The 27,378-nt window shown below is 44.2% G+C and overlaps 1 protein-coding gene across 3 annotated transcripts in view; it reads left to right on the forward strand.

Annotated features, from left to right (window-relative positions):
- SAMD4A (sterile alpha motif domain containing 4A) overlaps positions 1-27,378 on the forward strand; it is a 224,930-nt gene that overhangs the window by 146,951 nt on the left and 50,601 nt on the right. For 2 of the 3 annotated variants that reach the window (XR_014819199.1, XM_021102232.2), the window contains exon 4: positions 21,838-22,101. The exons of the other annotated variant lie outside the window; for it this stretch is intronic. Coding sequence is in view for 1 of the 2 variants with exons in the window: in XM_021102232.2 (XP_020957891.1) it covers positions 21,838-22,101 (264 nt within the window). In the remaining variant the exon portion in view is untranslated. The remainder of the gene's footprint in view (positions 1-21,837; positions 22,102-27,378) is intronic. 3 annotated transcript variants of the gene reach the window in all.

The raw sequence follows: 27,378 nt of genomic DNA on the forward strand, positions 1-27,378 counted from the left end.
GAATTATGGAGTAGTCATTGGGCCTCAGGGAGGTAGGTTGTAAGAAAGGGAATTATTCCCACATGTTCATCATTATCCAAGATGTTGTTTTGTGCCTGTGATATTGTTATTAACCCTGGTAGGCCTAGCAGGATAATTTTAATATCTTGACTGAATGTTATATGTAAATATTATTCTAAAAGTCAGAGCTCACTACAAGTTCAAGAATGGTATCTTTGGGTTAAAATGACCACATCTGTATGTTTGTTTAGTTTTTGGCAACATAGCCCCAAATTCACCTGAAATCTCAAGGCATCATGTGCTCCCCTACAAAGTCTGAGAGCTTCTGATTCTCAAGAGTGTCTCTGATTTGGTTATGAGGCTGACAAAGTGACAGGCCAGCTAGTCCCTGAATCTGACTCTGAGCTGCAGATCCGAAACTCCAGGTTAAGCCTGGACACGTAGCTCACTGCTGTTCAGGAACAAATTTTGTCAACACTCAGAGAAGTGAAATGACAAGCCAAGATGTATTGCTCGAAGGCTTTCTTTTCAACCTATGAGATTTGTGAGAAAGAATTTAAAGCTTGGTATGGCCCCCGTTCTTTCCCTAATTTTCTGTTGGTGATCTCTCTCTCTAGCTAGAGGCAGCTGCATAATTTTTATTTGCTTCCAGAATTCTTCTCCTGCTCCTTTTCCCCAGCCACTCCATCTGTATGCTGTTCAGAGAGCAGCTAATTATGGGGTACTGGAGAAGCAGTTACTCAGAGAGAAGCTCTTTAAGCGCTCGACTGGGACCATGCTCAACGCTCGTGACCATCTCCCCACTCACGTCCACACGTCTGTGTGTGAGCTGCCTTCCATCCTTTTGCAGTTGCTGAACAAACTTTTTAGAAAGGTCAGCACAAGAAATGAGTGCTTTTCCTGAAAGGACAGAGCTAGTGAAGGTTTTCGTGTTTACTTCTTGGGTCTTCACACTGGAAAAATAGCCACCAATTAGCCTGAGAACAAAGATGTGCTCCTCTACCTAATCGAGATTTGGTACTTTGGGCTGTTTCTGCACTGGCTTAGGAGCAAGATGCTTTATCCACACAGGCACCAGACTCACAAACTGGTGTGACTCCAAGTAAAAGGGCTGCTGAAATTCCTGAACCCAGGAGATTGCTTATGCCTGCAGGTCAGGTTTTTTTAACTCCACTTCGTCATATTGGATAATTGAGATGTTGACTCTGTGAGACTTCATAGGTGGCATGGACTGAAAGATATAAAATATTTTCTGGGGTAGTTCACTTAAGAATCCTGACTTTGGGGAGTTCCCCAGTGGATCTGGTTCATTACTGCTATGGCTAGGGCCACTGCTGTGGTGGGCATTCAGTCGTTGGCCCAGGAACTTCTGCATGCCACAGGCACTGCCAAAAAAAGGGGAAAAAAAGGTGGAAAAAAAAGAATCCTGACTTTGGGAAGAGGGTGCGGAGAAATACCTTCTCCCTCTGCCCCTCCCTCTTTTAGATCAGTCATCTGAGATTCAGCCACTTGGAACCCTCTAGACTGGCAAAGATTTGGGACCTTGGCTTGACCTATTGGAACTTCTAGAATAAGCCTGCATGATACCAAGATATATCTTCAACCTAGAGAATCTATAGACTCCCAATACCACACCTTCCCATTTGGAACGCTGGTGAAATTTCTACCTCAGACGAGTCCATGACAGTCATAAGGATCCCAGTGGAAACCCTGTCCCTAAGCCCATCACAGGTGGAGTTGAGTCTTCCTTTGGTGCTAAAGAAGTTGGCTTTTCCTCAAATCCTATAGTTCATGGATGAATTGGACTCTCCTAGAATTGCTCCAATTTGCATTACCTCCCAAATCTAGCCATGAAGGTAGCTTCACTTTTACGACTGAAGGGACAGTTGGGGCTCCTTATTTCTCAGCATTCCTTTGTCTGTTGTACTTTGGCTAATTCAAGAATGCAATCTAGTGACATGGATCTGACAGTGCTGCTAATTACACTGTTGGCAAAATCAAAGTCCAGAAAGGTCTCAGGCGTATCACCTTGGGGTTCAGAACACATGCTTTGGAGTCACACGACCTGGGTCTAACTGATTCCACTGATTCTCAGTTCCACTCATTACAGGCTGTGTGACCTTGGAGAGATGGTCTTGGCCTCTCTTGGCCTTGATTTCCTCAGATGTAAAAAGGGGGTAATAATCACCACCCATGATTGTGGTGAAAGTCCTCTCTGGATCTAAGTACAGTCCTTCTTTTTTGGACACAAAGATTTTACACTAACTCTCCTGATCTAAAAGCTTGTGCTTCTTCAGTTCTAGGATATTTTCTCAAAAAAAAATTTTTTATCTTTTGAGGGCTGTACCTGAGGCACATGGAGGTTCCCAGGCTAAGGGTATAATGGGAGCTACAGCTGCCGGCCTACACCACAGCCACAGCAACACCAGATCCAAGCCGCATCTGCAACCTACACCCACAGCTCACGGCAACACCAGATCCTTAACCCACTGAGCGAGGCCAGGGATCAAACCCACAACCTCATGGTTCCTAGTCGGATTCGTTTCCGCTGCACCGTGATGGGAACTCCCATTTTCTCAAAATTTTAAAAATAGTTCTCTCTCAGTTTAATCAGATAATAACTCTTCTTTTTGATCCCCTAATTTCCTTAACTTTCCCATTCTGATTCGCAATCTTTTTATTCTATTTTAATTCAGTCTTTTGTTCTACTTTCTGGGTGATTTCTTTATCTTCAAAGAAGATCACTTTATCTCCTAAACTTACCATATAATTTTTAATCTTTGCTATTGTATTTTCAAATGGCAACTGTTCTCATTCTTTCAATGTTTCTTTTCATAATGCATTCTGTTCTTGTTTCATGGGTGCAAACCTTTTCTACTATCTCTGAGGATGTTAGAGTGGAGTTTTGGGGTCTGTTTCCTCTTCCACCATTGTCTATTCTTTCTTGAGTTAATTTTTCTGTTTGTTTTGGACCCATATATATCTAAAGCAAGAGTCCTTTCATTTAAGAGGAAAGCACTAGAACTTGTGTGTGTATGAATTTCACCACTGAGAGATCTGGCTGGGCCTGGCTAGGCTGTTTTTGAGGGATTCACAGCTGTAATTTTTTTCTCATGAACTAGTCCACTTTTCTCTAGAGGAATCCTTTCCTCCTCCTGGAAGATTCAGGGCTGGCTGCCTGGGTCCTGGGGGCTGTTAGAAGAAAGGTGCTAAGATGATATAATAGTTGCCTGGCTTCGTGGGATGGGGGAGAGAATCTGAGGTTCTCCCTGTACCTTAGACATAATTCCTGCCAAAACTCCTGTTTTCAGCCTGCTCTTCACCCCTGCCTTCAGAGATACCGGATCTCTGAGTCCTGAACTTATTTGAGAGTTTTGCAGCATGAGCTGTCTTGGGTCTACTGGGTCAGTGACCCCTATGTCCTTCCATTTTCCAGCTTCCAAAATTGTGTTGACTTCAGTGATCTGCTGATACCCATTGTCATCTCCTGTCATCTCTCTGCATCCTTTTCCTTGTGCATTTATGCCTTTACTGTCTTTTTAGTGAGTTTCCAGAAGGAATAGTAACATCTGTGTAAGTTGGAAGTCTATTTCTTTTGGCTATGCCCACAGCATGCAGAAGTTCCTAGGCCAGGGGTGGAATCCACACCACAGCAGTGACAATACAAGGTCCTTAACCACTAGGCCACCAGGGAACTCCTAGAAGTCTATTTTAGCTCATTTACTTTTTTATTATCTATCTCCCCACTTGATTATAAATTCTAAGAGGTCAGGGACCTGGCCTTGGCAGTATTCCTACTGCCCAGAACACTCCCTGGTAGATCACAGGCATTGAATAAATCCTTGTTGAATGAATAAATGAATGAATATATGTGTCAATGAGTGACAGGTAATATAGATCTCTCTGTACAGTGCTTACAGCCTCATAAATGGTAACTGTCTTATCCATAATTATTTAGCTCTTTGAGGATTAAATATTGAAACCAAGCTTTATGCTACTCATAGCCATTGATTTTAAATGGGGACAAATCTGTCTCTCAAATCAAAATCTTCAATGAGTAATGTCTGGAATATCTTACCTCCTCTAGAACTCCCTCTTCAAGCTCAGACTTTTCCTGAGAGTGATCTTCCCAGCATACTGTCTTTCCTAATAAGATGCCACCTGTTTCTGTTAATGTGAGGTCTGCATCTGAAAAGTAAGAGACTCTACCTGGAGATCCCATTGCCAGGTAGAAGCATTCCTGGAACTAGAGCCCAGTTCTCATTCATAATGTGACTGTCTGCCTGTCACCTACCTCCCTCAGTTTCCACTGTCTTATCTGAAAAGCAGGCTGGGGAGAATAGAGAGATTGATTAAATGATCCCTGAAGATTTTTCAGGCTCTAACATGACAGATTCTGCAGCTCTGCTAATTATAACGTGTCAGTTAACAGTAAATAACCATCTGTAGGGCTCCGGTCTTACAATAGCGACATCCCTGTGAAATTGCCCAGTCTTTTCAAATGACGCACTGGTCAGTTTATTACATAATTAGGTCTATAAATGATGGCATCTAGGTGTACATATAGACATCCCAGCTGTGAACCTCTGCATAAATGTATTGTCAAAATAAAACCCACAAAATTAAATAAATGTACCCCAAACAGATTAATAGGATAACTGTGATGGAGAAACACGTCTTCCACTGATGAAGATACTGGATGAAGAAGGTATTGCCTTTTCCGGTCTCCAAACAATACTTGACTTCACACCAGTGCTGACAATCTCTGACTAGCTGGGCAAAATTGAGAGGGTCCTCTGGCAGGTCTTGAGTGGCCAGTGAGAAGGACAGTGTGCCCAGAACTGGAAAATACCAACCCACCAGGAAGACCATAGAAGCTCTGGTTCTAGAAAATTCTGATGGCACATGGTGGTTTTTGGAGGCTCTGTATCCTGATATCTTTGGGTTACATTGCTTATGACGTATGCAGGTCTCAACATTTGGGTCCTGCGGATATTATTCTGCTGTAAAACGGGGATTATATGTTTTAAATCACGGATGTATTATTCTTCCCTGTCAGTGACAGTGATAGGAAGACTAATGACCATTGATGTACTTTGAATGATAAAGACCAAAAACTGGGGGCTCTGATGTTAGATTCAGTATTAACTTTGTTGAGTGACCTTGGCAATTGCTATATCTCTCTTGGCCTCTGGTTCCTTAAGTGATAAAATAGCAAGGGGAATAGATTTGATGATTTCCAAATCATGTTCTTAAAGTCCCTTCCTGTTTAAAAATTCTGGAATTCCGAGATCACTGGGGATAAGTAAATGAGGAGAACAAATTGCAGTGCTCCTGAAACCTTTCAGTCTTCCGAAGATAATATTCTTGGAGGCAGGGCCTGAGAAACATAGCACCACCTTTAAAACCCCGTCAGGACCAACTCCACTGGGTAGCTAAACCACAGCAACATGTACTTTTCAATAAGACATCAGGTTGTCCTCACCAGTTCACTTGAGGGCTTGACTCAGGAATGAGGCTCTCTATTACCCACCCCATTGGGCACCTGGTGAGTTAGTGTTCATTTCAGGGGGAACCCTTTGTGAAGTACAGCTTCCTGTTCAGGGAAAATTCATGGTTATCTTATATCTTCAAGGGGGCGGGGGGGAGGGGGGACTACATTGTTTCTTCTAAGTCTGCTGCTCCTCCAGCATTTAATTTAAAATGAAAATGTTGGAAGTTCCCATTGCGGAAACGAATCTGACTAGTATCCATGAGGATGCAGGTTTGATCCCTGGCCTTGCTCAGTGGGTTAAGGATCTGGTGTTGCTGTGAGCTGTGATGTAGGTCACATATGCGGCTCAGATCCTGCATTGCTGTGGCCGTGGCATAGGCCAGCAGCTGTAGCTCCGATTAGACCCTCTAGCCCGGGAACTTCCATATGCTGCAGGTGCGGGCCTAAAAAGCAAAAAGAAAGAGAGAGAGAGGGAGAGAGGGAGAGAGGGAGAGAGGGGGAGAGAGAGAGACAGAGAGAGAGAGACACAGAGAGAGAGACAGAGAAAAGAAGAGAGGAGAAGAGAAAAGGTCCTGGTTTGGCTTGTTTGTGCAGATGCTCACCTGACCCTGCCCTCAGAACACCCACACAAGACCAAAACCATAAGGTCTGTGAGCCAGTTAGGGAAAGCCCAAACGAAGAGATGCTGCCCATTCAGCTGAGCAGGTGATTTCCAATTCAGTCATAGCGAATCTTCTTGCTACTTAGAGCCATGGATTTTATTTTATTTTTTATTATTTTTTTGATCATGCCTACAGTAGAGCTGTGGATTTTAAATGACTTCATGGAATTGCTAACTTGGAACCAAGGAAACAACATGCACGTTTACCACAGAAGCAAGAGAAGAGATTTTTTGGCTTTAACGTATTTCTCCTGTTATTGTCGTTCTGAAATGGAAAGCCAGGATTCAGAGAGGCATCTTAGTCCTGGTGCATTACCACCTCCTCAAAAACTCTCATTAGTCCTTTGAGATACTGTAGCAAATTAATTGAAATTGAAATCACCTCAAATTTTTACTTCCTTCAGCAATTCCTCACCTTCATGCAAAGTGTTACTTAGAATATTAACACTGCCTTACAGCTCCTAGCTGCTGTGTGCTTCTAAATGATAGAAGGTGACGGCTTAATAAATGATGGAAGATACTGTTTGCATCTGTTCAGCCCTGTCTTTTCTTATTCTCTTTTTGGCATCTGTAGCCCAAGTGACTAGTGAACTGCCCTATGCATAGAAAGGCTCACGGAGTACTTGTTGGATGAGTGAGTGAATAAAGAGGTTAGCTTAAACTCTTTTCCCAAAGAAACCATCTCAAACCATCTCGCATGCATCATATTAGTGAACTTTCATCATCCGTCCTCATACCCAGCATATGCCCAGCAGCAGGCAAATGCTCAGCAAGTATTGGATGGATGGATGGATGATGGAGGATGTAGGCAGCATGTATCCCATAGCAACCCTGGGATGTAGGTAGGAGAGGTATTACCATTGTAACTATTTTCTAGATAAGTACTATGAGACCCTGAATGAGGAGCCAATGAACTTGCTTAGAATTTTAGATACTGAGTGTTCTCAAGGGCAAGTGTCAGGGTTGGAGTTCTTTCTGCCGTGAGTATAGAGTTGGGCTGAAGAACACAGGCTTGCAAGTCAGAGAACCTTGGGTTTTGAACCCTGGTTCTTGGCCTTTCCTAGCTGTCTGATCTTTGCCAAGCCCCTTGCCCTCTGCACCTCAGTTTTCTCTCTGTGAAATGTGTTTGTATGTGGAGGGAGAAGTAATGATCGAAGCCACCTCTCAAGGCATTAAAGGAGGACTGAGTGGAACAATATGTGTGCATATTTGGCAGGGTAAATTGACACTCATCGGCCTTGGCAAGTGGTAGCTGGTGCTGCTGTTGTGCTCATGCTCATGCGGCCTCCTCTTCAGGGATGAAGGTCCTGGAAAGGTGGTTCTAAGGATGTGCTTGGAAGTTTCGTTTGGGGAAGGGACAGTACAGTTTCCCCAGCCCAGGGCCAGGGAGAAAGAAACGGACTCAGGAAACAGAGTATTCATTTGCTCAGCCCAGAATGTGCAGGAAGAAGGAGAACATTGGCTGAGCCAGGAAGGAGGAGGGATGAAATAAGTTAGTTCGAGCCTTCCCTTGTGCAGAATCTAGTCTTCGGTGAGCAGCTGTTGGATCCTTTTCCCTTCTCTGGCTGTTCTGTCAGTATTACAAGGCAGACTTTTAAATTTTATTTTATATTTTATTTTTTAATTTTTAAAATTATGTTTGGCTGTGAAAGTTCCCAGGCCAGGGATCTAACCCAAGCCACGGTAGTGATGACACCAAGTCCTTAACTACTAAGCTGCCAGGGAACTCCCAGACTTTAAAAAAATATATGAAGAAATAAGCAATGTGAAGACAATATCTTGTCCAAATGAGAATGGTACTGCATATACATGCTAATAGCATCATTGAATTTTGGCTCAGGGAAGGGCTAAGCACTCATTTTCTAGGCTGCCATGGCTTTTTCAATATTGTGCCCTCAGCTTTTAGAGCTTGGCACATGGTGGGCACCCAACAAGTGTCTGATGAGTGAATGAAGGAAGGAAGGAATTCATCTAGTCCAAGCTCCTTCTTTTGCGTCTGAAGAAACCAAGGTCCCTGCCTTGCTAGGTAATAGGTTTTTTTTTTGTTTGTTTGTTTGTTTTTTTGTCTTTTTGTCCTTTGTTGTTGTTGTTGCTATTTCTTGGGCCGCTTCTGTGGCATATGGAGTTTCCCAGGCTAGGGGTTGAATCGGAGCTGTAGCCACCGGCCTACGCCAGAGCCACAGCAACGCGGGATCCGAGCCGCGTCTGCAACCTACACCACAGCTCACGGCAACGCCGGATCGTCAACACACTGAGCAAGGGCAGGGACCGAACCCGCAACCTCATGGTTCCTAGTCGGATTCGTTAACCACTGCGCCACGACGGGAACTCCGGTAATAGGTTCTTAACTTGCATTTCTAAATATAATGGAAGTACTTAGGCTCCTCGGTAAGGACTTCAGGCAACCAGGGTTTCTTACCAATGTCAGGACCAAGAGAAGGTCTCAGGAGTTCTGATTACTGAAATTTAATGGAAAGGAAGGTGATTTGCATGCCCTAAACCTCGAAAATGGAAGTGAAATGTCCACACTTTAAATGAATGGGAGGAAAGCAAAGACCAAGTTGAGGCTGAATCAAAGGAAGGTTTTTCTGATCAGGACAGGGAAAAATCTGTGTTAGTGCAGATAAGAAGTCTGGGGAGTTCCCATCGTGGCTCAGTGGTTAATGAATCTGACTAGTATCTGTGAGGACGCAGTTTCAGTCCCTGGCCTCACTCAGTGGGTTAAGGGTCTGGCGTTGCCGTGAGCTGTGGTATAGGTTGCAGACATGGCTCGGATCCCTGATTGCTGTGGCTGTGGCGTAGGCTGGCAGCTACAGCTCGAATTGGACCCCTAGCCTGGGAACCTCCATATGCCGCAGGTGCGGCCCTAAAAAGACAAAAGAAAAAGACAAAAAAAAAAAGTCTGAAAGAGCAAGAAAGACACTCTTTTTGGTATGACATGCCAAGGCAGAAAATTCATCTCTTATTAATCTGTGAAACACTATAAAGTAATCAGAGAGATTTTTCAGACTGCACATAAGGCACTATAAATGCTCTATGAATATTATTAGGGTTGGCTAGTACTTTGAGTTCATTTGTCACTTAGCAGTGTTGGTTTATATGGGATTATTCTTACTCTGACAACTAATAATTAATATTTCTGTAGGGCTTTATAGTTTGCAAAACACTTCCCTGGACATTAAGTGGTTCAGTTTTTTTCAACAATCCCATGCTCAAGCCTTTGATATCTACTGCTGGGGAAAAGTGAGGCCCAGAAAGGTCATATGACTCCAAACCCAAATCCCCAATTCTCACTTCAGCAGGCTGCTTTGTTATAGATGCTTCCTAGCCCAGTATCAGTGGAACAGGTGTCAAGCCAGCAAGTCAGAGCTGGTTGTGTAGTCTGTACATCTTAATGGTGAAGATGCATAAAAATCTCCTGGGATCTTAAAATATAGGTCCTAATTCTGAGTCTGGGATTAAGCCTGAGGTCCAGCCTTTCTAATAAGCTCCCTGCTGGTGCTGATGCTGCTGGTGGTCCATGGAGCCAGAACACTTTTTTTTTTTTTTTTTTTTTTTTGCTGTTTGTGAATCAGTTGTGCTCTCACCAATTGAATTTTCAAACTAAGAGAAAATGTACTTAGAGCTTTCGGCAGCTGATGTGTGTTCAGAGAGGTCCTGGAGCTGACACCTGACCTTCTCCTCCTGCTTGGCTAGAATGAAGAGGGCACAGCAAGAGCCAGACCCTATTGCTCAGGAGTCTAAATGTTTATCTAAGGACTCTTTAGAAATTTCTGCCCAGATATCATTCAGGTTGGAATTCTGCTACCAAAATATTATTTATTTTGCTGGAGGGCAGGGTAAAAGTGATAAAATCCTGGGCTGAATATATCAAGATGACTGAGTGGTCTAAGGCACCAGATTCAAGCTTCTGTTTCGCACCCTTGTGGCTTCTAGTCTCCAAATAGAGGCACGAGTCCGAATCTCACTTCTGACTTATTCTCTCTCTCTCTCTCTTTTTTTTTTTTTTTGTCTTTTTACGGCCACACCCACAGCATGTGGAGGTTCCCAGGCTAGGGGTTGAATGGGAGCTGTAGCCACTGGCCTATGCCTTGGCCACAGCAATGCCAGATCCGAGCCACATCTGTGACCTATACCACAGCTCATGGCAATGCCAGATCCTTAACCCACTGAGCGAGGCCAGGGATCGAACCTGCATCCTCATGGATGCTAGTCAGATTCATTTCCACTGAGTCACAACAGGAACTCCTTACACATTCTTATCAGATGCAAACTATTACATATAGAATGGATAAACAGCAAGATCCTACTATATAGCACAGGGAACTATATTCAATATCCTGGGATAAACCATAATGGAAAAGAATATAAAAAAGAATGTTTATGGGAGTTCCCATTGTGGCACAGCAGAAACAAATCTGACTAAGAACCATGAAGTTGTGGGTTCGATCCCTGGCCTCGCTCAGTGGGTTAAGGATCTGGCATTGCCATGAGCTGTGGTATAGGTCACAGACGTGGCTGGGATCTGGCATTGCTGTGGCTCTGGCATAGCCCAGCAGCTATAGCTCTGATTTGACACCTAGCCTGGGAACCTCCATATGCCAAAGGTGCTGCCCTAAAAAGACACACACACACACACACATACTCACACAAAACAGGCGGAAGCATTAGCCATCCTGGAAAGGTTTTCAGTGTCAAGGATGTGGGCAGAGTTTGGGGGGCTCACTGAAATAAGAAGACAGCCCAAGACAGTGATTCTCAGCCCGGCCAGGTAGCCATTAAAACCACTCAGGTGCATCAGAAAGTCCTATAGTGCACTCCAACTGCACTGCAGGTATTTTTAGTTATTTGTCTGGGATGGGGCCTGGGTATCAGGATTTTTTTTAAGGCTTTGAATGGTTTTAATGTGCAGTCAAGGCTGAGAACTACTAGCCTAAGACAAAAATGTGGCAGATAGGACAAAAATGTCCCAAAATGGGAGATGGAGTGGGGAATTTTTATTTAGAGAATTCCCTTTATGGCTCAGCGGTAATAAGACCAGCTAGTATCCATGAGAACTCAGGTTCAGTCCCTGGCCTTGCTCAGTGGGTTAAAGGATCCAGGATTGCCATGAGCTGTGGTGTAGGTCACAAACATGACTTGGATCTGGCGTTGCTGTGGCTCCATTTTGACCCATAGCCTGGAAACCTCCATGTGCTACAGGTGTGGCCCTAAAAAAGACCAAAAAAAAAAAAAAAAAAAAGGTATTTTTGTCTAGATAGATAGACAGACAGATAGTCAGTTCTCATTATCTGCAGTGATGATATTCTTTAAAGTCCCTGTAAACACTGAATTAGCAAACACTGAACCTCTGCTGCAGGGGAAATACTAGGTTAGGTTTCTGCAAGCCTCACAACATTTTCATCACCCTATCAATACATAACTTTGTATTATGTATGTTTAAAGGTGTCTTATTTAATACATATTGTTGATTATTAACATTTGCATTCAAGGCCAGCGGCACTCTGACTCTTGCCTGAATGAAGCTTATCCACTACATGTATTTTCTCCCTAAGGCACACACAGCCTCTTGCACTGAGGAACACTAGCCAGCCCCTCAGCACTACTCTTGGGGGCCGCTTTAAACAGTAAGTCACCAACAAAAAAACCAAAGTTAGGAAAACTTGGCTCTAAACAACCTTGGAAAGGGTGCTGGTTTACATATGAGAGCGGACTCGGGAAGACCAAGCACCGCCTACTCAACCCTAGCCAGGAACAAGTGTGTCAGGAACTCGTTTTTGGAGACTCTAGGGAGTCTTTAGAATTTTTTGCTCTGGTATCATTTGGCTTGGAATTCTGGTACCAAAATATCATTAATTTGACTGAAGAGCAGAGCAAGAGCAATAAAATCCTGGGTGCATGTCTATGAATGATGATGAAGATGTAGCAAGTGCTGATTTTTGGTTATAAATTTTTAGCTAATAGGTGAATTCACAAATATGGAATCTGTGAATACAGAGGCTCGATGGTATATAATATAGGACAAAACACACACTGTACAGTTTGTATGACAGTTAAAGGGCAGCCCAGAAGTAAATGAGCAAAGGGAGCCGACCTGCAGAACTAAGCTGGCTGGCTGAGGTCAGCCCAGCACCAATCGCCCTACAGGCCATTCTGTTTGCAGCCAGGATCTTAGGGCTCCAGACAATCCTTAACATCTCATATCCAATAAGAAATGAATGCTGTTCAATTCCTGTCTTAAACTAGAACAGTCCTGGGGGCTGAATTATGCTAGGAAACCCATGCTTGCGCAGTGTCTCTGGAAGTCTTTTATTGCAGGACTGATTTATAATACCCAAGTAGATGAGTTGAGAGCAATTATATAAACGCTGTTTCTCTGGGGTAGAGAAGAACGGTACAGTTTAAATGAAAAATGCAGTGCCAAGTCAAAAATTCAAATCATTATGTGTAATTACAGACCACAGTAAATCAATTTTACAAACACAGTACCAATCTCACCATGTTCCAACACCCACAGGGTCAGGTTGTGACAGTTTAGAATTCGAGAAGAGGCCAAAGGTGAAGAGAAAGTGGGAATTGGGATATGCGAAGCCTCAATACCTTGTCTTGAATAACATGGTGATTCAACCAAATATAATTAAGCAACCAGGAGAGCCTAAACCATCCAATTTCTCTTAATTAACTCCCCCCCCCAATAATCTAATTAGCAGTGTAAGTTCAAACTGTGGGTTTTTTGAATGGTCATTTATGTGTATTGTTACACTTGACACTGAGATTGAATGCTTAAATGAAAACAAGAACCAATTCCCTCATCAGTAAATTGCCCCACTAGCTGAAATGCTGAGAATCTCCAGTTCTCATTCTTCCACCAAGGAACTAAGTTAAGAATTAGTCAGGAGTGCATAATACATTTCCAATTATTTATAACCCTTCTCCTAACACTGGAAAGAAAAGAAAAAAGATTGTTGCTTAATCAAGGCCAAGTTCAGAGTTTCACGCTCTGAAATCCTGGCACCAGTCCCACATTTGGCTGGTGCTGAGTTGAGACTGTGATGGCAGTAGGATTTGGGCATCTTCTAATGATGTCGGTTCTTGCCTAATTAGTACCGTTTTCTTTAAGAGCCACCTTGCCCTCTTATCTGGGAGCCTTTTAAGCTCCAGCGAAGACTTTGCCTGTCGTTCAGCTCAACACAGGAGCTGGTACACAAGGTTCCAAAATATCCCTTGTAAGCCCCTTCTAAGTGATTGATTCCTTCTCCTCTGTCAAGATGTAACAGGAGGAATTCCCATAGTGGCGCAGCGGAAACAAATCCGACTAGGAACTATGAGGTTGTGGGGTCCATCCCTGGCCTTACTCAGTGGGTTAAGGATCCGGCATTGCCATGAGCTGTGGTGTAGGACACAGATACGGCTTGGATCTGGCGTTGCTGGGGCTGTGGTGCAGGCCAGCAGCTGTAGCTCCGATTAGACCCCTAGCCTGGGAACCTCGATATGCCATGGGTATGGCCCTAAAAAGCAAAAAAAAAAAAAAAAAAAAAAAAAAAAAAAAAAAAAAGATGTAAATGATTTGTTCAGTGACTCTGGCGGTGGCCTTGGGACTGATGCTCTGATGGGGGCTGGGTTGCTCAGTCATGAAACCCTGGCTATTTGCAGTTCCAAACTTGGATTGCTTTGCTGGTACCTACATTCAGTCAGCAGCCCAGGAGTTTTAAACACAGGATGGATAGTGCAGTTTGTAAACCTAAGAAGCACTTCCTGGATAGACATGTGAGCTGAGGTCACAGCTGTTACTGTTTGAGAATTATCTTTTAAGAAAGGGATGGGGGAGATGTTTTGTCATCAAACATCTATCTCTCTGAGTTTCTCCACTCTCTTCCTCACAGCAACTGGAGCATTGTTATGGACATATTGGAAAACGAAAACATAGATATCTGCTTCAAGTCACTCCTGGCCATTTGCTTGACTCAGTTATTTTCTTTACTTGGTGGCGTAAGCAAAATAATTCAAATTCTGCAGCTCTGTCTAAAATACTCTCCAAGTGGATAGAAATTCCAGGGACAGAACTAAGAGCTAAGAAACCTAAGGGTTAAGTACATATAGCTATAACTATAGATAGGAAAAGAAACAATGCAGAAGGTAACCTAATATGCAAGGACCTTAGAAATGGCTGGGTTGATCCCAGTCTCTCAAATTGGCTGAAACATCTGCTCTGTGGTGGGTGTCAGGTTACTTCCACAGTTGATGTCATTGGTTTTGATAGAAATGGAATGAGAGGATTTGGGCAGTTTCCTTTTAGGCCTGCTTACTCTGAAGTTAAACTTGTGGGTAAGATTCTACTGATTTCTCTAAAATGTATATATTGGCTTCTTGTCTAACGTCTATCATACATAATGACAATGTAAAGTCAAACAGCTGTTATCAAAAATAGGTTTTCTACTGGATGACACCCACTTTTTGCCATTATAGAAACTGACAAAAGAGGACAAATGAAATGTACCCAAGATGAATGCAGCAATAAAAGTCTGCCAGAAACATTCTCATTTACTTCTTAAAAGCCCCAATGTTTAAGTGATCATGTGAAGGCAGTAACATACATCTCTGCTCTGCCCAAAGGCTGAGCTGTCTATGGAGTAATAAGGGCTGACACCAGTGACAAGGACTCACATCATGGAAAAGCCTCTCTGGGTGTTTTTCCTGTATCAGAATGCGCTGGCATCAATGCCATATAAAAATAAGATTGAACGGGGGAAAAAGAGATTTAGCAGCGTGTATTCGATAACCTTGTTGGCATGTTCTTTGCAGCTTTGTCTTCTAGAGTCTCTGTTTTGTTCTGTTGCAGAGGCAAGTGTATACTTTCCCTGCAGAGTATACAGCTTCCTCCTTGGACTTGTAGGGAACACCTGGTCCATTCACGACATCTTTGCTGTGTAGCATGCTCTTTCTCCTTCTCCCGGAATGAGATGGGGTCCCAAGTTGTCTGGAGGAATCATCTTCTGGTGTCCAGATGTGAGCACTGGTTTTCCAAACTTTTAGACAAGAAGCAGAGTGTAAGCATGCAGAGTTGAGGCAGATAATCTTCCAGATTTGCTTTTAATCTATTCCCTGAAGCAATGAGGCCGAGCATGTTAATTTTAACCTTAGTAATTAATACTCCCCTTTCCCCCCCCCACCCCTGACACAAATCTGTTCTTGGCCATAAATGCGACTGGTGTTATTTTGTCTTTCTTTGCATGATGTCACTGATTGAATACTCTGGTTTGGCTTGGTTTTTTAAATGTATTCTTATAGTACTATTAATCTTTTCTTCCCCAAAGATTCCCACCACAGGGCCTCAGATTACTGGTTGTGGCACCACAAAACCAACTAAAGAAGAGGAACCCAGGGTCTAATGTCATTTCACCACTGAGCCTTGCTAAAATGTTAGCTTTTTTTTTTTTTTTTTTTTTTTTAAGCAAATGCCTAGCGTTATTCATACAAGTGGTGTTAGCAGAACTCTACTCTTTGAAAATGGAAAGCCTTTCAGAGGAGTTCCTTAGATGCTCTGAAATCAGTATTCTCAGAAGAAATTCTTGGGATGGTTCCTGAAAGATGCCTGTGTAAACAGGCCTCAACTTCGGGAATGAACAGAAACCCTCTCCTCAATAACTCTGAAACCATAGCCATAGATATTTTGTAGCTGGCAAGAGGTTGATCTTCTTCTCCTTTAAACTTGACAAATATCAAACCATCCCCTGCAGAGAAACTTAAGAATTATATGTTGTGTGACCTCTCAAATTGATGTATTCAGCAAAGGTTCTACTGGTACTTGTGCATTTCTTTTAGAAGTAGGTCTAGAAGTATTGTTGAAATTCACCACTAGCAGCATGGAAGTAGAATACTGCTCATGCTTTGTCATAGCCAGTTGACACACGTGTATCACCGGCGTATGGAATTGGCCAGGACCCCTTGATTCAGGAAACAAATTCTGCTATTTCAAAACAAATGTGCAAATACTTGATTTCCTCATTCTCCTTTTCAAAATCCCTAAATTAGAATGAGCTGTTTTTGTAAAAGTTTAGTCCTACCAGCAGTTAGATTGAGTTCTGTCACCTGAGTACTTAGAATTTAAAAATTAATGCGCAAATCAAATCTATGTAGAATACCTAAATAATAAAAGCATGTCAATTAAAATAAAATTAAAAAATAAAAATGAACAAAGCCAAAGTTTTTCTTTGAGAAGGCCAGCTTCTTAGATTAGCAGTGGAGAGACTGGCTTAGGAAGAAAGAAGAGTGAAATTGCCAGTAGCGTCTATGTGACTGAACTCAGAAGGGCCTGATGAGGCCACAGGGCCCAACCTTTTGTTGAGAAGACAGGTTACTGAGTTTGATGAAAGAGGATGACTTAGGAGTGGAGCATACTTAATGCCCTCTTTCAGAAGGAAGGCAGCATCAGCAGTCCAGATTCCAGACTCCAGGACAAAACACGAAGCCTGGAAATAGGTGGGAAAGTACAGTGGCAGCAGTGAGATGGTGGTGATGGGCTGAATTCAAGGAGGTTGTACAATGGTGAAAGCTATGCAGAGGATTGAAGCATATAAATTCCCAAGGCCATCTGTGTGCCCTGAAACTCAACAAACATGGCAGAGAAGTGCAGGCATCTTTATCGGTTATTGAATTCAGGCCTCAGTTTTCAAAAGACTGAAAAAAAACTATGGTCCCCACAAAACAATTAGGGTACTTCAAATCTGATAATGGAAAAAAAAATGACAAAAAGAGGTATGAATTCAGCAAATATAAATGAATTTGCGTTTTATTCAATTTAATCCTCTTTCCATCCATATAAAAACCATTTATAGCACAGCCATTCATCTACTGCCCAGGCTTGGTGCATGTACGGATTCCTAGGGGCCTGAAGCTCACAACATAGGGATTATTGAATTATACTGCCTTTCAGGGCCTTCCAGCTCTGAAATGTTATTAGTCTATGCTCATAATAATAATTTTAAAGCATTACTTGCATCTAGTGTATAAATAATAGGGAGAAGGGAGGAGTATACAGTGTATCTTTGAAAGAGGTCCACTACAGTTGGTTAGGATAAAGTTTTGGTAAGAGTTGAGCTTCAGTCGACTGGACTGTTCACTTATGGGAATCGCTTCTGTCCTCAACAGTGGGGTACAGGACTTAACCTGACAGTGAACTGAGGAAATAGCTGGACCCATGTCCCAAACCTTCCTCTTTCCACAAACTCCATTATTGGCTGTATTAGAAGGCAGAAAAATAGGTATACCTAATTTTCTCAAAAGAGTCTAGCTATGCCAAAAGGTCTTTTCCTGAATCTTATTTCAATAACTAAAAATCAAAGCAAAGGAAAGGGGCAAGAAATCTGATTTCCAGGTTTTCAAGAAAATACTTAAAAGAACAGAACCCAGAGCCAGGTATCATATTTTCCCCTAAAAAAAAAAAAAAAAAAAAAAAAAGTGTTGAAAGGAGTCTCATGAAAGATGCTTGGAGAGGAAAAAAATCATAAGGTTAAAAATTTTCTAAAAAGAAATCGTAAGGTTAAAGGAGGTCAGAGAAGTTGACTGGCCCTGAATGGTCTGACAGAGTTTATTGCCAGATTATAGCCCCTCTGTACTTGCACAATACAGCCCCACTGCTGCAGCACGATTATTTTTAGCTGCTTTTCCCATATTCCAATAGACATACTCAATATTTATTATTTATTTCTAGTTCACTTGAATTTATAAATGTTCCCGAAATAGCAGAATTCTGTTGTCATAGGAATACGTACATCCGTGTAGACATCTATATGTGCCTCTACCTGAAATTTGCTGTAGAGATTCCTAAAAATATAAGCAATGTGGACTCTACATGGCATTAAATTGTAGCTCCAGTTCCTTCAAGGGCAAGTGTCACCGTTTCCGCAACCCTGCCCCGGACAATTTTTAGAATGATGACCCCCCCCCGAAACATGCTGTCCCTCTACCCACAGTTATTATAAAGTCACAAATTCAGGACCTTGGTTCTGCTGGAACTTGTCAAGTTTGAATCTACAGTGAGATGTTTTTTTCAAGGTTTTCTTAATCCTATAGCCTTTGAAGATTACTCTGGGGCAGCTTCAGTCTGACCAGAATGTTCGTCAGCAGGGGAGAATGTTCAAAAGGTCTGTCTCTAGCTAGAGTGATTCTGGGGCAGCTAACCCATTGTGGAAAGCTCCTCAGAAATCCGCTGGCACTGCTCACCCCTCCCTTCTTGTGAGGAAAGGAATTTTATTTATTTTTGCCTGAATATCCATTCTTCCTCTATGAGGTGAGTCCTTTTGGTCAACAGGAGAGTGGAGGGAGTTCCCATTGTGGCTCAGCTGATTAAGAACCTGATGAGTATCCATAAGGATGTAGATTCGATCCCTGGCCTCACTCAGTGGGTTAAGGATCCGGTGAGCTGTGAGCTGCAGTATAGGTCACAGATGCCTCTCAGATATAGTGTTGCTGTGGCTGGCAGCTGCAGCTCCCATTTGACTCCTAGCCTGGGAATCTCCATATGCCGCAGGTGCAGCCATTTAAAAAAAAAAAAAAAAAAAAAAAAAAGGAAGGAAGGAAGGAAAGAAAGAAAGAAAGAAAGAAAGAAAGAAAGAAAATGGAGCCATGGGACAGCCATCAAATCCTCTGCCCTGGGCCACCTCATTCATTCCACCACTGGGCGGCCTGTTTTCTCCCATGCTTTCTGTCCATGGTGTTTCTTATTTACTCTGGCACTTTATGCCAAACAAAGCACTTTAGCACTCGCAGTTAACACTGAAATTGGCTCTGTGGTCACTCTCACCTCCACCTGAAGATTTGTCTTCACCCCAGGGTGGCACTGAGGGCAGGTCACCTGTCCCTGCTTCAGTGTCCTTCCCATGAGAAGGTGAGCCTGGATTGCCTTGGGGCCTAAGTTCCCTTTGGAGGAGTGAGGCATTTGCCCAGCACAGCTGGGCTTTGATGTAGGTGTGGTGTCCTGCCTGGCTGAAATCCACAGCCGTCTCTGCAAACCAGAAGCTTAGCGAGAGGTATTTTGCTTGGTTGCTACAGCAGGTTTGTTCCTGAGGGGGCGTTTCTGAGTCTGGTGCCAGCTGTAGGAGTCTTTATGATACAGATGGGGTGGGCCCTTTGGTAGAAAGTCACTGGGAAAAGGCCCAGGGGCCTCAGGTATCATCAATTTCTATTAGAGGCAGAGACCAAGTTTGTGCCATATCCCCTGTGATTTCAGTCAAGCTCAGGAATATATGAAGAAATGGGTGTCGATTTCTATGAACAAATCCCTATAAGTCCTGTCAAGTTAGGTAAACATTTAATGGATTCCTTGAACACTGACAGCTTCCCCCAAAGATGCCCATCAGTGGGGAGGTAGCATGGATTTTAAGAAAACTTTAGGTGGAAGGAAGCAAATTGGCTTCATCTAATAACAGAATTCGGCGGCTGCCTATGTGTGGTATTGTGGTTTGCATCCAAAGACAAGGAACTCTCTTAGCAGTGTTACCACTCATGGTTATGGATTCAGTTATCGCCTCTAACCAGGCGGGATACAAAGGGTTCCACCAGCTCTGAGCTGTGTGTCTTTCTTTGACAAGGCCTGGTTTTATGGTTTTGGGCTCATTCTAATCCTGGCTGTGAAAAGGAGCCCCCATTTCCACTCTGGGCACACCTGGCTGGCCCCATTCAGAGCATCCGTCAGATATTCTGAAATGGCTGCCGAGGTACCAGAAAGCAAAGATGTCTGAGCTAGACTGTCCCACTACTCAGACGGCCCTCAACAAGTCTGCCCGATTTTATATAAATACTTAGGCTTGAAATGAATTTTCTGGATGTCTGGCTTTTCTTCCTATTGGCTTCTCTCTTCATTTTTGCTGCTGCTTTTTGTTTTTATTTTTTCTTTTTCTGCTTTTTTTTCCCCTTTTTTTCTCTTGCTAATTCTGATCCAACCAGGTAGCAATACATTTTCCAGGGAACCTTTATAAATAGTTTCTTTCTCAGTCTATTTAGTAGGAATGCAAGCTATTGCAGCCTGTTAAGATCAAAAGATTTTTTTAAAAAACAGCATTCCCTTTGCGTATTTTGAAGTTAGATGATAATTCCTTGCTTTTAATGGAATCTACCCAAATTAGAAATTCCTCAGGTGACAGATAACTAACTTCGGCAGCTCCCTCCCCTCCCCCCCCCTTTATTTTTTGTTTAGTGTAGAAGTGTCTGGCCCTTCTGAATGTCCCTCTTTCACACACAGGCTGCCCTTCTGGCCACGTGGAGCCAGGCAGAAACACTGACAACAGAGTCGTGAGCCCCATTGCTCTTGGGGCCTGGTTAATGCCCGCTGACCATGAGTGGGCTGCCCATACCACCACTGGCCCCAGCACACTTTTTGCAAACAGCCTTTTGGATCTGGTCTTTATCTTTTTGAGTGGGGGCAAGGGAGTCTGCTGTTCAGGTCTTTATGTGGGTGCCATCCCACCCGAAATGCAGTTTAATAAAAAGCAGAACTTCTTACTTTGGGAGATGAGGTCTGCTGACTGAAAAACACAGAAAGAGTAACATCAGCACAGCAGCGCTGCCACATCTTGGGAGAGCAAATACCTTATTGGAGGAGATGAGCCTGAGATGGAACTTGATGGCTGCCCTAAAAAAATGTTTTAAAATGCACGCGGCTCAATTCCATGCTAGTACTGCAGCAGTCAAAATAAACTGGACCTGTCAGGAACCAGTGCCGAGAGAAAGTTATGAATAGACTTATTTTGTAAAGTTGTCACCTGACACGCCCAGAAAAACCAACCACGGGTAATGCGTCTCCCTCGGCGTTGATTTTGGTTAAATCCCTCCCTTGAGTGACCTCAATTTAATTTGGCGAGGTATGTGAGTTCTGTTGCTTTTTCCTAGTTTTCTGGAAAAGAAATTAAAAATGGGGGGCTACACAGATGTTGCCCACTGTGTGGAAGGGCTGAACATGCTGGTAAAAACCATTCCCAGCCTACTGAGAGCACCCCCACTGGCTTCTGAATGAAAGCCTTGTTACCTGGAAGTGTTTGCAATAGAGAGTTTGGCATTAACCTGTGAAGCCAAGGGGAAGAATCGGCCCTTTCACACACAGCTGCTGGGGCCCAGCCAGTGAGGTCCGTGCTAGTGCCCGGCTCCTCACCAAGCCTGCACCCCCTTCAGAGGTGATGGGTCTCCCAATTCCTGGCTGGAAGGACTAGTCCACGTCTTCTAGTTCAACCCCACAAAGATCCCCAACGAGGACCATCCTGCCTGCCCTTCCAGAAGTCCCCCCAATGACATGGGTAATGTCGGGTTTTATGTGTTTCCAAAAAATATATGTATTTGTCCAGGACAATTTTTTTCAGTCTTGGCAGATGGCCACATTGCCAGGCTGCCAAGCCTCATCTGCTTTATAAGCCGACTGCCACGAATCCTGATTTCTAGAGTTAGAAGAAATACACCTAGATCCCAACCCACAAAGACGGTGTGTGACCTATAGGTGCAGCCTCCTGGGAGAAAGCCAGCCCACGCAGGGGTACAGCCAACATCTTTTTTAAGCACCCCGAAGGGAAGGGCCACACTGTGCCCACTGCTGGGGTGGTAGGTCAGTCAGCGCCATCTCTCAGGGTTAAGAGGTACTGTGCGTTCAGGCGAAAGGGGGGGGAATAACCTATTTCATTTTATTTTTTTTTTCCAGTTCTCTCAGGCCAGGCACACCACAGCCCTTTGAAACGATCTGTGTCCCTTACCCCACCCATGAATGTGCCAAACCAGCCTCTAGGACATGGATGGATGTCTCATGAGGACTTACGAGCTAGAGGACCCCAGTGCCTCCCATCCGATCATGCCCCCCTGTCTCCACAAAGCAGTGTAGCCTCTTCAGGAAGTGGTGGGAGTGAACACTTAGAAGATCAGACCACTGCTCGTAACACATTCCAAGAAGAAGGTAGTGGTATGAAAGGTGAGTGACTAAACGAGAAACCACTGGCAACCAGAGCCCACCCCTTTATCGGGAGTTAGAGGGTAAACAGAGAGGTAGTTAGGAGGAGGAAGGAGACCACCCCTCCCTGGGCTGAGGGCTTGGACTCCTCCCCTGCTGAGCTCCAAGAGTCCCCTTCCAGAGCTGCTGTGGCCAAAACCTAGGAAGAGCGAGAGAGGTCAACGCCCTTTTTCTTTTTGCTTCTTCTTCTCTCTCTCTTTTTTTTTTTTTTTTCCCTGAATACAGTGACTTGCAGACAATTAAATGAGTCACAGCCAATGGTGATAACCATCCCCTGTTTGTACGTAGGATCCTGGAGCCAGCCTTCTGTCTCACTGCTTTGGCCGGGAAATCGTCAATAATTTAGCAAAACAAACCACAGGATCTTTTTTAAAACATCCCTCTTAGTGTAGAATCATAGTCATGCTTCCTCTCTCTCTCCCTTTTCCTTTGATATCCAGGGAAACCTGCAAACCCTTTTCTCTGCATCTGTTTAAGGGACATGAAAAAATACCACTGAGACTCCCTGGCAGTGTTTAAAGCCTGATAACAGATTTGCATACAGGTGATAAAGCCCTTTTGTGCAGCATAAATAAATGTTCCTACATTGCCCTGAAAATCTTTAGCTTCTAAAGATACCTATCAGGAGATAGAGATTTCCAAATTACCCAGGATAGGTTCAAAGAGGAAACATTGCATTCTGTATTTTTAGATGCAAGTTGTTCAAGGGCTGGGAAGGCCTTAGGGAAAGATGCTCATCAGAGACACACTAATAACAATTTTAAATGGAGAAACGAGCTAGTCATGCTCCTGGGACCAGGATGCTAAGGGGAGGCTCTGAGAGCACCCTTGTTGCTGACATGAATAGTCCTGAGGTGGTGCTGTTTCTTTCCCTTGAGAAGGATTAGTGTTGACATAGGAGGCTCTGAGCTGAGTCCCCTCCCCCCCACAGAAGCACGGCACAGACAGGTGCCGGCCACCACCCCGGCGCCGGTTGTAAGTGAGCACCAGGCTGAGAAATGGAGCCTGTCAACCAGGGGGAATGAAGCAGATGTGAAGCCACATCCCTGGAACCTCCCTCCCCCTCAGCTGCTCGGGAGAGCATTCCCCATCCCACCGCAGTCCACCGTGGACGATGGTGCCGGGTGCCCCAGCCGGCAGGACACGTCTGAATGTTTTCATCTGGTGACACAAATGGGCTGTTAAAGGTGTTGAACAGGCAGCCAAAACAATGGCTCCTTTTGGCACCAAGGGGATGTGTGTCCTCTTTTCTTTCTCTTTTGCAGTTTCTGGGAGAATGTGTCATAAGTTTGGAGACATACCAAAACCCATTTTTGAGTTGATGCTGCCTGGGTTGTGTGCTCAAGCAACTGAGCCCCAGGCAGTGGGGAGCTGTGGAGGTTTGGCCATGCTCTCAGTTAGCCTGGCTGGGCAGCAGTCAGCGGGGCATCCAAGTACTTGAGACGGACCAGCTTCCTCCGAGCAAGCGGAGTGGAGCGTGTGGACTGATGGTTCCCAAGAAAGCGTCTGTGTAGTTCTAATAATTAGTAACCATGGGAAGGAGGCCTGGCCTTTGTGTTGAAGGGCATGGAGGGTCCTGCTGAAAGGCTATTCTCCAGCACACAGGCCTCACCCAGAGGAATGCGGGGTCAACTGTCAGTCTATGGGAGCTTGGTTATCTTTTTTCCTTTTTCCTTTGACTTTCTTTCCTTTGGTTTTTTGTTTGTTTGTTTGTTCCAAAGCCTTCTGTCTACCTTAGACATTCTTCCAAAGCAGGTAAAGGTGTGCTCATTGTGTGCTGGCCTTTTGAGGCGAGAAGTAATTAATGAGAGCAGGATTAAAGAGAAATGAATGAGAGAAAAATGGAATAAATGCCCTATTCCTGTTTTAGGAGAAAAGCCAAAATATTCCAAAGTTGGAGGTAGTCCATGCATCAGTTTCTTTGATTCTTTCCTTTAAAATGAATGAGAATTGTCCCCTCAGAAAGGTTCTTAAGTGATGCAGGCACGATCTTATGCCCAGCACTTTCTTTGTAGGCCTAAGGCATGTGGTCAGCAAACTGGTGACAGGACTAAAGAGAGGATCCTTTTGCTGACCTCTTGAACTGTCCTTCTCCCAAAGAATTGCAGTGGGATTCAGAGTATAAAATCCCTAGCAAATTAAACGGCAGATCCTATCTGGAGCAAGGACTGAGGTATACAGTGCAGGGCTCTATGTGGGGAAAGTGTATTTGGAGTTCTGCTGACAGGTCAAGCAATAGAAACATCCACACCTCAAAACAGCAGCATTCAGAGCATCAGGGACCAGTGTTTGCTCAACATGAATGCCCCTCCCCCACCGCACTGGGCTGTCTTTGCTCAGGCCACCCCTGCTGCTGTCACACACTGCTCAGGATGGCTCCCAGGAGGGCACAGAAGAAGCAGCCCTTCACCAGCCTATCCCGAGAGTGTATCACTCAATCTCCCACCCCCGTCCAAGAGAAGATGCCGGTTTAAATTTCCAAATGAATTCTTTTTTTTTCTGAGAAGTGAAATCTGAAATCAAATGAAGTGCCTTTAAAGAGAGCTAGCACTTCCTCTTGGATCCACGTCTCTTCCTTTCTGCAGCCCAGCCTCTGTCAGGAGCATCGGCCTTTTAAAGCTGCTCTCTGGTCCACCTCAGACGCCATCATCCAACTGCTGCTTTCCTAATTTTCAGACTCCCAGTTTCCGAGAACAACAAGGAATCTGTAGTAGAGTTTGGAGGTGTTCCAAACCTCCAGGGGATGCCTGTCAGCCCTCGCCCCACACCTTGGGAAAGGAACCCAAAGTTCCCATAATTGAGCTTAATTTAGTGTGAATCCATCTTTCTTGCCAGCAGCGGCGCATACCTTGCAGAAGCCCTGTGTCCTTCCCTGCCTGCCTTTTCATCCAGACCCACTAGCCAGCTTCGGCTCCACATTATCCCCCAGGAATGTGCCTCTTGGGTCAAGAGTGTGAAGTAAAGCTCACAGCCCAGCATTCTCGCTCTTTTTATTTTTCACAAACATCAATCTCTCCTTCTTTTTGTCTTGGTGTCAGCTATTCCCTGCCAGGGATTGTCACAAAGTTCTCTCCCAAGTGGACCGACCCCTTCTGCCCTCAGAGGATCAACATCATCTGCTTGCTTTGCTTTGTTTTTCCTTTTATAGTAAACACCCATCCTGAAGGTTTAAATCAGCCCCGAAGCGCAGATTTGATCTCCCTGGTGGTAGGGATCTGACTATTATCTCAGGCTCAGGGAAAAATGAGATCAGCACCTCAACGAGAAATTAATGAACAGAAGTGGAATGTTGCAGCCAGGTCCGACCGTATAGCACAGGAAGCTCTACTCAACACACTCAGTATTTTGAGCTATTCTCAATATTTTATAATAACCTATAAGGGAAAAGAATCTGAAAAAGGATAGATAGATAGATAGATAGATAGATAGATAGATAGATAGATAGACAGACAGACAGATAATCTGAATCACTGTACTGTACACCTGAAATAAACACAACATTGTAAATCAAGTGTACTTCAATTTTTAAAAATTAATGTTAAAAAAAAGAAATGCAACATTGAATGGGAATATGGATGTTTCCTCTTGAACATGCCCTGTGGAGGCTACTGGTTACACATGTTTGGTCTTAATATGCTGATTGTGGTTTCTAAATTCAGTTGTCCTTGTTCTTTGCAAAAACTTCCCTGTGATTTATCCCAGTGGAAAGATTCGCTATTGGCCCTCAGTTATATCCTTCTCTCCCTCTGTATCATGGGAGTGGAACGTGCTCTCATACCTTCTCTCAGTCAGAGCCTTTAGGTGGCCAAAAGGGCCTACAAGTCCTTAAACAGAAAAGAAAGTAGAGAAGAGAATTTGGTTGGTGGAAGAAGTACATTCGCCCCTCATGTTAGTATCAAGTCCTCAGAAATTTTGTATAAACCCAACGCCTAAAGACTTAGCAGAAGGCCAGGGCTGTTGAATGATGTGTCTTCATTCTATGGGAGGAGAGACAAAGGAGGAAAGACTGAATAACTGGTTTCACGTTTGTCCTTATCAAGTCAGCTGACTTCCTTGAACACCTTCTGAGAGAGGCTTTGGCCGTGTTAGTGGGCAGACAGAGGTGAAGGAGGTGATCCCTGCCTCAAGGGACTCCCTGTCTCATGAGCAGCGAGCAGGGACTGGATGCAAACACACAGCTGTGAAAATATCTTGTCTTGGAGACTTGCCCTAGGTGGAGGCAGGCACCAAGGAGGGCCCTAATTCAAAGGGATGGGGGGGGGTCAAGGAAATATCCTGAAGGGGAGAGGCCGGGAGCATCAACTCGGAGCATGATTTCAGGTTAGCCAAATATAGCAAGTGAAGCATTCTATGCAGAGGGGATGGTATGCATGAAAACATGGGACAACTTAGCCAAGTGCCTCTTGTGGATTGAATGTTAAGGGCACATGGGAACAAAGTCTGGAGAGGGAAAAGCAAGACTCCAGGCTTTGCCAAAGATTGGGGCTCTTATCCTGACATTGAAGGAATTTAGCAGCAGAACCACCTGCTTAGATTTGCACGTTAGAAATAGGACCTGAGCTGAAGTGTGGGAGACACATCATAGTAGAAGAGGGGCAGAGGATTCTGGATTTGGAGGCCAGCTGAGGGGTGGGGGATGTTTCAGTAACTGAGTAGGAAAATGAAGATGGACCAAGCCAAGCAAAGGAGACAAAGGAGTGAGTTTGTGGGGTCCTCATAAAATAGGCGTGAGAGGGCTCTGAATTGAGCATGCATAGAATGAATGTTGATGGGGTGGAGCAGGAAGATTTGGGCGATGCTCAGGTTTTTGCCTGGGATAGCTGGGTAATCCATGGTGTCATCAAGAGCAAAGAGTAAACAGGAAAAGAAACAGACGGAGGTGGGGGGACAGCGTGGGGCAGGCTGAGTGTGGGCACCTGTAGAAGATTCCAGTGGAGGTGTGCCAGCCTGGACCACAGTGTACTGTGCTCTCCCCTGGCCCCGCCTCCCTGAGAACCCTGGTCCCCTCCTCACTTGCACAGCCTAAGCATTCTGCCCACCTGTGGTAAAGCTCATGCAGGGTTCACTAGGCTTTTGGCTAGTAAAGCCCATAGATTTGGGCTCCTAAGCAGGAGAGGCGCTGTGACTTTCTTGTTACAGTTGTCAGGGTGAGAGGGGTAGAGATGAGGGGGCTGTTTCTCCTGATACAAGCTTCAGCCTCACTAGTACAAATTAACATTGACTGGTATACTTATGAGG

This window comes from Sus scrofa, chromosome 1, assembly GCF_054392235.1.
Source record: "Sus scrofa isolate SSC_HxYL_T2T_F1_AM1 chromosome 1, Sscrofa_HxYL_maternal_Yorkshire_Landrace_v2.0, whole genome shotgun sequence".
In the NCBI taxonomy this organism is placed as follows: Eukaryota; Metazoa; Chordata; class Mammalia; order Artiodactyla; family Suidae; genus Sus; species Sus scrofa.